General features: G+C 36.5%; 1 protein-coding gene across 4 annotated transcripts in view; it reads right to left on the bottom strand.

Annotated features, from left to right (window-relative positions):
- The window catches only part of SNTG2 (syntrophin gamma 2), a 218,087-nt gene that overhangs the window by 68,939 nt on the left and 136,394 nt on the right, over nucleotides 1-12,754 (bottom strand). For all 4 annotated transcript variants that reach the window (XM_033056798.1, XM_033056799.1, XM_033056800.1 and 1 more), the window contains one exon: nucleotides 663-790. In XM_033056798.1, the coding sequence (XP_032912689.1) occupies nucleotides 663-790 (128 nt within the window). The remainder of the gene's footprint in view (nucleotides 1-662; nucleotides 791-12,754) is intronic.

The raw sequence follows: 12,754 nt of genomic DNA, 5'->3' as shown, positions 1-12,754 counted from the left end.
AGTATATTATTTATGGAAGCTCTATTAAACTTCACTTTTGCTTTCATATTTCCTGAAGCCCAGTAAAATAGCCTCTGACATCCTATTCCACAGTTGCTTTATGAACCATTAGTTATGACTTTGAGATGCAAAAAAATTCTATGATCAAAAATACAATATTTTGTAGCATGTATTTGGCCAAGATCTTGTCAATATGAGTTTCTATATGACAATGATACAAGTATATATATATGTGACATGATAGCACAGGCATGATGATTATACACTGCTATATATTGGCACTGTGTTATCATTTATAATGAAAAAGGAAAGTTAATTGACAATATTAGTATTGGGGAATCTATAAGTATCCTATCAGTGATACAGAAGGAAATGTAGTAGCTTCAAAATGAATTCGTGTAACACAAGGATTAATCTTTGTTCTAGCTGCTGATGCTAACTGAATTCCCAAGATACAACAGATTATAGAAACACGTTTGTAGGAGCTTTACCTTATCTTTGGTAATCACCATGCATACCATTAATCTTAGGAGTAGCTGAACTGCATAGCTTTTAATAAGAAGAATGAAATATCTCCACTCAATACTTATAAAGCCAGCAATCCACAGCCAAACACTGTGTACAGCTAACTAACCCAGTGCCTTCCCTTTCAGATTACAAACCTTAATTTATCTGTTCCGGTTTTGTACCTCGAGATTCGAGCCATCGACAGAGGAACTGACAGGGTGTCCAGCCAGCGCTTCTCGTATTTTGGTTCATTAGCTATGGGTGAAGAAGGTGATGATGGAGCCTGTGCAGAATAAATGAGAAACAGTAGGAGAGCTTATAAGACAATGTAGTGAAAAACCCATGAATATGCATTGCTGGCTCTGTTTGTCTCAGAAGTGAATAATCATCACAATAAAAGTATTCAAGAAACTCAGGATGGGGTAGAGAAATGAAAACCCATATGATGTTTGTCTTGATATTTTGCTCTTGATGCAACTTCAGTATTACTGTAACATTAAGCATATCTAAACTTTTATTAATATTAATAACTGATATTAGAAAGTTTTCAGTCATAAATGCCATGATTTTTTCTAAATGCAAAATAATAAACATTTATAGTTTAAACTAATTTGTTCTGTACAACTCTTCTGCATTCTTCTATCATCAGACAAAAAGACAGAAATAATATCCAAATTAAATACTACATTAGAAAATTTATTTTTGCATTGTGACTTTTAGCTATTATATCATTTACAGTAGATCTAAAATTCTGATTCCTGTGTTATCATACTATAGATGGATGAATTTTGCAATTTTATCTTTGAAATCTTTCTTCAAATGCCTCTACTAGAAAGGCAAGAGTTGAGCATTTCACTCTTTTATAAAGATAGCTGTAAAATTTACACAAAGGTGGCTGAGAAGGATTCACAGACATACATATTTAGATCAAAGTTAGGTATTTGTGCTGATTCTGAGCCAAAATTTTTTATTCTGCACAGAGAACTGTCCAGTAAAGAACTGAGTTGAAAGTTAGTTATTTTTATATGAGCTGTAAATAAGCACTGAGTAGTATGTGTGAAAGCAAAGAAATCAGAGAATGACCCAAATTCAGTTCTGTTCTGCCCAGGTGTTTAAAAGCTATAAAACTTACTCAAAATAAAAAGCATTCTGGGAATTTTCTATTTCTTTTTCTTGATCATAAGGATTTAGGATTATTTTTCTCCCTAATGCTTCTTCTTTCAGTCAGCAAGGGCTGATCTTTCTATTTACTTCTTTAAATAAATCAAAATGTGAGTTTCACATTCTAATAGGATGACTGAGATTTAATGACTGAAGTACAGTGTCCTAGTGTAATCTGTAATAAAAAATCTGTAATGAAATTGCTGGAGTTGGTAACACAAAGGAATGTTTTAGACAACAATCTTTTTGGGGACAGGAATTTCATTTAGACCTAACCCTAAAACCATACACTTTTCATTTGATTGACATCTCCTTGTGTTTTTGCAGTATGAGTGTTCATAATCAAGTCCACAGACTAATTTTGTCTAATTAACTAACTAATCTAAAATTAGACACAAAAGGCTAAGACGTCTTTAAAATCTAGGATAAATTTATTAGTATAACAGTGAAGAATGTGACACGTATTACAGAATTCTGCACAAACTAAAATAATTGTCAGAAGCCCATTAAATCTGAAGCTGAAAAGGATTAACATAATTAACATTTTCTGTCTGAAAACCAAAATGTCTAGGAATAAAACAGAAGGAAGCTTATTGCAGTCAAATATAAATACTTGTTTATGATCACTGAATTTCAACCCAAGAATGAGAAAATAAAGGAACATACAAATTCCTGCAACAACATCATCTATTGTTCCTATCCTCTAAACTCTCAAGATGCAGAAAATATCTAAACAATTTTAAACATAAAAATCTATCTTTTTATTTTGAACTATTGTACTTCTTTTATCAGGTTATTGAACAACTTGATAAATATTCTGTGATATTCTAGGTAATTTAAGAAAATTTGGAAGAGAAAAAAAAAAGAGTAGGTCACATAGGCAATTTAATGTTTCCATTTGAATTCCTTACACTTCAATCAAATGCTTCAGTGGTGTATCAGCATAAAGAAAAAGTATCTCAACGTGAGTAAGAATTAGAGTTTTAGAAAGTGTAGATCACAGCTATTCATTAGGTTAATGAATTGAAGGGGGGAAAATGGCCAACACCACTTGGTCAAAAATCTATTAACCCCAAAGCTATGATACTGCAGCATAAAAATATTCACGTCAAAATGCTAAACTGTTAAAACTGCTGTAAACTCCTAAAGCAAATGGGTCTACCCCAGACAATTTCAAAGATTTGATATTTGAAAAATACACTAGAAGGAGTAATTTATTCTTTTCCCACAGTTCCAAAGTACTTATTTGCAGAACCCCTACTGCATGATCTGAACATTAAAGGCCAAGAGCAGCAAAAGGACATAGACTGATACTAGTCAAACCAGTCTAAGTTTCAAATATGTATTTCTTATGAAATCATATTCTGCTAAGCAGTTTATGATGGAGCATAAAGTTGGAATTACCTTTCTTCATCTCCTTAAGGATGAAACATTATATCTATATATGTATATACATATATATATATATATTTTATATATATATATATATATATATATATATATATATATAATGACCAGCAGGTCATTTTGTTCTATTTAACCTATAATGTATTAGCAATTCATAATGAGATTCCTTGATCCTCTTCAAAACACCTAGATAAAAATAAGAAACTGAAGAGGAAGCAAGACCAAATACAACATTTGCAACAGAGCATGTGCCTCACATGTGCTCACATGTCCAAAACTGTTAGTTAATAGGAGACCAGTAATTACTAAGGCACATTTGGTTTTCAAAAAACAATTTATCCTTCACAAAAGGTTCTTAATGAATTTGCTGTGAAATATGATGAAAACATCAAAATAATAATTATCTGAATTGTAGCAAGGAAAACATAGTAGAGGGGTACTATCAGTGGATTCCCGCAGTTACAAAGGTTGTTCAGAATATTGATTAATATTTTTGACAAGATGGTGAACACCAAACTGACCAAGTTTCCTATGAATAACAAGCAGTAAAGAACAATGAAAAAAAAAAGAGGTGCAGAAGAAGCTCATTATACTTAATATGAGATAAAAGAAGTGCTAAAAATATAGCAAATAAATGTATACCAGTGCACATGAAGAAAGACAATATTAATACTCTCCATACTGTAATGGGATATGAACAAGTGATTATCACTCAATATTTGGATCTTGAAATTTAGAACACAAGTGTTTTTGAACAGTTAGATTAACAAAGATTTATTGGTCTGGAAAATTAGCTGCTGAGGGAATTGTATGACTGAGGTATGTAAAAAAATAAAAAACAGAGAAAGGGGATAGGAAACAGTGGTTCACTTGCCATTTCCACATAAGAAGCAAGGGTATTGATTAGAAGTAAAAGACTGTTTGATAAAAACAAAGAATTAATGTGTTAGTCTATGAAATAAACTGGTTCAGATAGCACCTATGTCAGAAGTCACTGGAGGTGTGGGAAATATTCCCTAGAAATAGTTGTACATATTTCCTCTGCTCTTGCATTCTCCTGAGGCCATCTGCTGGGAACAAGCTTTTTGGCTGGATGGTTCTTTTTTCTGACCCAGTGTTGTGAGCTGGCTGACCTTCAAGGCATTTCTCCACTAAACTGCTGCTGCTCATCTTGAAAACTCTTCACATCATTCCTCCAAAGCACTAAAATTGAGATCATCTCTGTAATCACAGCTTTTATGCTCTTGATAATTTTATACCTTCAGTTTTCTGCTGAGGTCACCAACAATGTTGCCAATTAATGCCAATTTGCTTGTAACACTTGCTCAATAAGAAATGGATTTAACACAAAAATCTCGTTTTTGACAGAAGAGTGAACAAGAATCAACCTTTAATGGCACATAATCACTACCTACCTGAGACAGATGTGTACTGTTGACCTGGAGGAGGGTCTGAATCTGTATCCCATTAGCAATCACTGACCTATGAATGACACTGTAGGGAATTGCTTTAGTGCTTTCTTAAACAAATATATAGCAACTCATTATGCTGCCACCAAAAAGTTTCCCAAGAAGTAGAATAAGTGCAGAAAGTCCTCCACTAACAGGGAGATGTAATCAGACATGTCCCTATAATTAAGTTGCCACTAAGAACATAGGAAGAAAGGGAAAAGATCCCAAGTGGCTGGGACTGTCAATTTTTTAAATCTTTTTGTGACATACAATTTGCAGAGTTTGGGAAACTCAGTTATTTAACCTTATTTTCTTTTAAACTGTCATTGATTTTAAATCTCTGCAAGAAAAATACCGTGTCATGAGAAAAAAGTCTTTCTGAACCCTCTCTAGTAATTTAATTTCCAGTTGCTGCTAGGGCCCTACCTTGAAAGCAGCCACTGTGTTATTTTAGGTTGATACAGCTCTTTCATTAAACATGGGCTTCAGGAAGGCTGAAGCTGGGTTAATTCACTTGGAATCAGAAATACCCAGGGTCACATTACTCACCATGATTAAGCTTGGTTTTAAATGTATTTTTAATCTCATATCACAGTGTCTGCTTTGCAGAACGATGTCCCATCTTTGGAAGTATCCAAGGCCACGCTGGATGGAGCTTTGACCAGCAATCACCTGAGTGGCACCATGTGACATGTGAAGGACAAGCAGCTGATCAAGGACAGCCAACGTGGGATTAGGAAAGGCAGGTGCTGCTCGGCCAGCCTGATCTTCTATTAGAAGACATAGTGGATGAGGCTGTGCATGTTATCGACCTGGAACCTCGGTAAAACTTTTGTTACTGCCTCCCAAAGCATTCTCTTGGAAAGCTGGCAGCTCATGGCTTGGACAGGTGCACCCATCACCAGGTAAAATCTGGCTGGATGGCCAGGCCCAGAGAGCACTGGTGAATGAAGTTACATCCAGCTGGGAGCTGATCACAAGCTGGGATCCCCAGGGTTCAATATTTAGGCCAGCCCTGCTTAATATCTGTATCAGTGACCTGGAGGAGGGGATCAAGTGCACCTTCAGTCAGTTTGCAGAGGACGCCAAGGACTCTGTAGAAGGCTCTGCAGGGGGATCTGGACAGACTCTATCCATTGTATGAGTGCCAGGACCTCCACGTGGGTCAGGATGATCCCCTGCAGTGCCACAGGCTGGGGGTAGTCACTGCAAAGGTGGAAAAGGACCAGGGTGTGCTGGTTGACAGCTGTGCATGAGCCAGGGTGTGCCCAGGCAGCTAAGAAGGCCAATGGCTGGAGAAAAAGCAGCTTTAGGGGGTCCTTATCACTCCTGACAGCTACCTGAAAAGAGGTTGTAGCCAAGTGGGGGTTGGTCTCTTCTCTCAAATAAAAAGTGATAGAACAAGAGGAAATGCCCTCAGTTGCACCAGGAGAGGGTTAGGTTGAATATTAGGGAAAACTTCTTCACAGAAAGGTTTGTTAAGCATTGGAACAGACTTCCCAGGGAAATGTTGAGTCACTGTCCCTGGAGATATTTAAATGATGAAAAGAGGACACCTAGAGACATGGTTTGGTGCTGGATTTGGCCATTCTTGGTTAAGCTCAGGTCAGATTTGATGATCTTAGAGATCTTTTCTAACCTAAATGTGTCTATGTTTGTATCATTTTAAGAAGTAAGAGTCAAGGGTGATATCCATTAGGAAAAAATATAACCTTTTACTGATAATTTGGAATTTATCCATTTTCTGCTTTAGAGTATTTAATATTTCAAAGTGCATCATTAAAGCCTTGATCTTGTTCTGTAAACATATATTTCTACAAAGCTCATGTAAGAGGTATGACTACGTAATCTTGATTACTCTCTTTGTTGACACTGGTTCAAAAAGAGATGGTAATGATGATGCTGTTATTTATTTCTCAAAGTAATTTTTGCTGTTTCCATTTTAGTGAGCATTGCTGAGAATTTCTGAAAAGAATATAAAACATCTCTGTGTAAAATATGTATATTAAAATGGCAGCAACATTAATATATTTGATATTTATATATTGATATATTTTCCTTGTAAAAACAACTCTATGGCTTAAATTATAGAAAAAAAGTCATAGAGTATCTCAAGTTGAAAGGGATCCATCATGATCACTGAGGCCAAATCCCTGCTCCTCACAGGACTACCTAAAACTAAGTAATATGACTGACTTCCAGAAACGCCTTAAACTCTGAAATGCTAAAATAGCTTGGCATAGCTTTATTGCCTTAAGCTATAACTGAAAACACTGGCCATTAAGTTTCAGTGGATTTCATTGCAATCATTTAGATTAGAAAATACCAGCTTTCATGCATCTTTTTTATGCCAACTGGAATGTCTTTTGTCAAAGCTCATTACTAAAAATGTTTCAGCATTCTCAAAAAAACCCAAAAACAACCCTTCAATATAATATGCTTTTCAAATAGGCAGATTTGTCTTACACTTATTCTGAAAAAAGAGAATTAGAGTTACATAAGTTCTTGCAACAACACCCAGCAACATTTAACTCAGAGTGAATTGGATGTGCTCTCTCTACAGTTTTAGTCTGGTCTGTGATTTAAATGTATGTGTATATACATACATAAGCAAGTTGATTTTCAGTGTATCAATAAACCAATCTGACCTGTGTATGGCTGAGCATTGCTAATACTTCTTACAGGGACAAACAGAAAGCAGGAGCTTTATGTTGATGACTGCTCCATTTAGCAGTAAAACAGTCTCACATTAGCTTACTTTAATAATTGAACAGCACAAATAGCAAATGCTTAGCCAGGGGTAGAGACATGAATGAAGCTCTTGTGATGCCCAACCAGCAAAACAAATTACAGTGCTATCTACTGTAAATAGGAGTCAGAGCTTTCAACTTGTCTCAGAATTCAGAGGGATTTAATTATGATATCAAAATACCTGTGCATTCATTTGATGCAGCATGAATTCAGGAGAGGGTCTGTATTTTTATTTTTAATGGAATTCTTAGATGCAAGTGCAAAATTCTGTGACAGTTTTAAAAGACAGTAATTATCTGCTAAAGTATGCATCACTGAATCATTTAATAAAGGCTTCTATAGAGGAAACATGCTTTTTCAGGTGAGGGAACAAGTTGTAGATGTAATACGATGTCTTAAAAATTCACTGAAAGCAGCACCTTTTAATTACACAGCTCTATCTACAATATTTTAATTGACAGACATTTAATTAAATGGGTGGAAGATGAAAAAACATGTGAAAAACTCCTCCTTTCCTATAACAGAAAAGAAACATTTTTAATTTTAATGCTGCATCTTTTTCAGCATTACTACTTTGAAGTATAATGATTACTCAGTAAGACATTTAATTATTTTTAATTAATATACGAGTTTACAGACACTGACCACCTATATATGATGTTTACATAAAGTCTGTGTAGCAACACATGTTAGGGACTTACACTACCTTACTCATTGCAATAGCTATGCATTTAAATCAACTAGGTTACTATTGTACCAGTGAGGAACAAATTAAAATCCTTTCAATTATGTAAATTTCTCTAGAGGTGATTTACAGTGGAAATATTAATGAATATTTCATTATATCTGTGCTGGTAGGTGCTAATGCATTATTATTTTTTTAATGAACAAGTAGGGTACAAGACTAAGATATTTTTAGAGAATATATATGGACTATTTGTGAGAATCTTTCACCTTTTTCTTCAATTTGTTTCCCTTGAGCTATTATGTACAGTAATTTCACGATTACAAGCCGCACCGTTTTGACTAAAATTTTGCTCCCACCCCGGAAATGCGGCTTACACTCAGGGGCGGCTAATATGTGAATAATTTTCTGACATTTCCAACCCCAGAAGTGCAAACCGAGGCGCTGAATCCAGCAATTGCCAGTAAAACCCGGCTTTTTGCGATTGTTACAAATTGGTTACTCTGTTTCACGGCGGGTGGAGCTGGCTTAATGCTGGCAGCGTGGGCGGGGGGGGGAAGGCGGGGGAAGGCAGAGGACTCTCTCCTTCAGGCAGGGCAGTCTGGGGGAGAGAGGGGGTGCTCCGTGCTGCCATCCCCACGGCCCGGGGGAAAGGGGGGGACTCCTGTCCTCGCCTGCCACCACCACCGCAGGAGCAGGCAGGCTCTGTTCCCACCTGCCGCGGGAGTGGGGATGCTCCTTCCCCTCCTGCCGCTGCGGGTGCCAGTAGGCTCCATGTCCACCTGCCGCCTCGGGGCAGCACCGGGCCGGGGCGAGCGAGCCCAGTGGCAGCGGCGGCCAGCCCCAAGAGGCCCCACCGAGCGGCAGCGCTGAGCTGGGCCACCTGGCCCCGTAGGCAGCCCCTCACGGCCCGAGCCAAGCCAGTAAACCCACTCCCCGCCGATCCCGCGATTCTGTTACTAATTGGCAAATTTGTTGCACGCGGATCCTCACTGCAAACGACAGAGCGGCTTATAATTGGGTGCAGCTTGTGTATGGACAAAGAACGAAATGTTTGCCAACACCCGGCAATGCGGCTTATAATCAGCGTGGCTTGTAATCGTGAAATTACTGTAACTGGTTTCTGAGTAACCTCAACAACCTTACCTAGAACGCCTTTCCAGATATATTCTTCCTTTGGGGGTAGGGGGACAGGGGCCAGAGTAGTTAATATTAAATCTCAGCACAAAAAGTAGAAAGTAATTATGACTCCTCAAAAACTACAATAGTAGTCAGAAAGGAAAACCCAAGAGTAAATGTACATAAGGAAAAGGTACAATGTTGAGATTGTTATAGTTTTACACTATAAATGCAAGCGTACCCAAACTTCAGCTGTTAGACACAGCTTTTGGCAGCCTTTTGTATCCCCAAATGGGGCATGCTGTCCTTGCTCAGAAAAATTAGCTCAAGGTTAGGGAAACTCTTTGAACTTCACACAGTCTGCACACGCCTCAGGATAAATCTGAGCCTTGACTCTTGCATCTCTCTCTGAGATCAGTGACAATTTGTTGCCAGAGCTTGTGGAAAGACACTGGATGCAACTTGCGTTGTTACCACAGTTTTACTATCAGTTTTCTCTATAAGCCACATATATATGTACCTGAACTGTCAGGGTTCATCTGTGGTAACATCAAATTTATAAACATTTTTCTTTTTGTTGCTGCTGTTGCAAACTCAAAATGAGCAAATTCATAAGAACTGTAAAAAAATGTATTTGCATGCAAGGGCTGTGTATGGGAAAAATATGTATAATTAACAACTAAAACACGATACCTAACAAACTGAGAAGAAATAACTCTGCTGAAAGGATTAGCAGTGAATGTTGGCACTAACAGAGCAAAAGACTTTTAAAGATACCTTTCATTTGCTTCATTAATGTCATAGTGAAAGTCCCAATCAACTCTAATCACAATTAGAAAGACACAGCACTTCTGTACAGCAAAATCTAAACAAACATTTCAATCCAAAATATTTTCCTCACAATTTTATTGTAGTCAAGTAAGAATGTGTTACATAATGCTATGATTTCTGAGAGGCATGGTCAGAAACAGAAAATCTGGATTACATTTCACTGAGGTGGAAAAGGAATAGTCACTTCATATTTTATTAATTGAGGAAAACTTATTTGCAGTGTGTTTATCTCATTCATAAAGGTCTTCAGCACAGCAGCAGTCCAAATTATTTAAGTGCAGCTGGCTGTGCTCATCTGTTTTACCTTTCTCTTTAGAAAAAATGGAAGACATGGTGACTATTACTTTCATGAGAGTAACCACTGTGTACATCTAAGTGAGATACTTTTTGTATTTATTATGTTAATAATTTTATGAATTTGCATTGCCAAATGATACATTGTGAACTGACAGTCAATTCAAAGTTACCTTGCTTTTATACGCCATGAGAAAATCATGGAATTTCATCAAGACTTGGCAGAGACAATCAATATCACGTGAAATCATTCCAATAGAAATGGTATTGAACTGAAATTCTGAAGCATCTCTTCTTAAAGTGAGCTACAGGAGGACAAAAACTAAAGAATAAAATAAACTTTAAAAATGGTCAGTAGTGTGTTTATACAAAAATGGAAGACATGGGGAAAAAAAGCAAAAAAAAAAAAAAAGTAAAAGTATTGAAGCTTTCATGTGTAGGACATCCATTCAATCTCAATTCAGTGTTCTGGTCACACATTCCCCTAAAGTATCCATCAGAATAAATTTTACTCTCAGAACAAGGGTGTCCACCTCCCTGTCTTGAATCCTCTTCCCTTTTCTGCTTTTTAATGCTTGGGATTGTCTTGTATCATTCTCTCACTCTTGAACTAGAACTACCATAGACATTAAAGATGACATTAAAGATAGGCAATGTCTTTTTTTAAAGCAAAACTGTTCAATTTAGCAGATGAAACAAAGACATCAAGGAAAAAATATTTTAAAGCGATTTAGAAAAATGTAAGTGCCTGTTTAGCTTCATCTAACCAACTAAACTTAGCATACACTAACAAAATTAAACTTTCTTAAATTACACAAACATACAGAAAAAACTATTTGCTCTGGTCTCACTTCACTTTCTAGAACACTTTTTGACAATTCCAGGAAGCTGGATTCTCAAACAAATGAAAACTTAATATATTCTGCCTTTGCATTGTACCTGTTGTATTATCCCATGATATCTTAAACAGTAATTTTTTTTTATTTATTTACAGTATTTTTTTTCCACCACTAATTTCTCCAGAGAGCTGGCCTGGATGTCTAGGATATTTGGACATCTAGTAGGATATTTCTACAGCACTTTCTTTGTTGTTTTAGAGTCAGAGCCCTCCAGGTAAACAACCTGTACTCACTAGCCTTGAGACCACCACCTTTCTATGTTTCATGTTCCGCTCTGGAAGTTTACATTGTGCTCAATAAACCACTTATAAGGTAAAGATGAATGTAAGTGCCACTGTCAACCCCTGTAGCATTTGTCACAGTGCCCAAGCACAAAATAATTAGGTGTGAAGAGAGCACTTCAGTTCATTTCTCTGGGTTTCAGAGAACCCCGTTACAATCCTGTACTGCAAACTGCTCTGATATTATAAAAGATGTATATAAATCCTGAAGATGGTATCACATCACATACAACAGATGCTTCACAGCAGAGGTGACAGAGACAGATCTAACAGAGGCAAGACAGCACCAGAACTAAAAATGGTATAATCACATTAGACAGAAAGAGTTTGCTGCTAAGACGGCTAAAGTACTGCCTCTATGATACAAGCTGGCTGTAGTGCCTCAGTATTGTTTTTCAGAAGACAACCAAAATGACAGCTTGGTAAAACTTGCATAACAACAATTCCTTACCTCTCATTCCTGTCTTTTCCTTTACATGGTGTGTTTTTGGAGTAGAATTTCTACCTGTTAATATAGGCACATTGTGTATTGCAGCATGGAGCTGAATGTGGTTAGGAAGGTACATAAAACTGCAACGCAAATGAAGATGCAAGTGATGTGATGCTAGATGCACTGTTCAAAGTGAGTCAGATCTCACCTACCAGGGTGATGTAAAAACAAGATTCAAATATTGTTAGCCTTATTAGGCAGTTGCATTACAGGAAATTTCAAGCTTCAGAAAAATTAAGTGTTGTATAAAATCAACCTAGTACCTTACTATTGCATCTTTTATAATTTCTGTTTTTATGCTTATATTTCAAGCCTATACCCAGTCTTTTGTGTGTTATCTTGTGTGCAACTAACTCTAGATTACTCTGTTTCAACTCTATAAAACTCCAGCCACTTACTTATATTTTTATAATATGAGAAGTTCAAAGTGTGCAATTTCCCCAGTAGTCATAATGATTATTAAAATTATCACAACACACTCATTCTAGCATTAAGTAGGCACTAATTTACTAAAATGTGTTAATGCTATCACTGGCCATAGCCCTTTCCTTATAATGCAAACTCTGTGCAGAAAGGACTTTCGTTGCTTGCAGAGAACCTGGTAGACAGACATTGCAGAATGCTGTGCCCTGAAGTTTGGATTCTTTGGTAAGAGAACAGTACAAGGCAATAATCATCTGGACAACTGCAAACAAATAAACATGAAACCTTTTGTATCTATGACCATTTTGGACACCAAACACTAATGAACAGGCGTCATCACAGAAAATAATATTTTTATTTATTTATTTATTTCACATAATGCCTTTATATTATCATATATTAATATATATTTAGTAGTATTATCATATATTAATATATATTTCGTAGATGAAAAC

Source organism: Catharus ustulatus, chromosome 3 (assembly GCF_009819885.2).
Source record: "Catharus ustulatus isolate bCatUst1 chromosome 3, bCatUst1.pri.v2, whole genome shotgun sequence".
In the NCBI taxonomy this organism is placed as follows: domain Eukaryota; kingdom Metazoa; phylum Chordata; class Aves; order Passeriformes; family Turdidae; genus Catharus; species Catharus ustulatus.
This window is presented reverse-complemented; position numbering and strand designations above follow the sequence as displayed.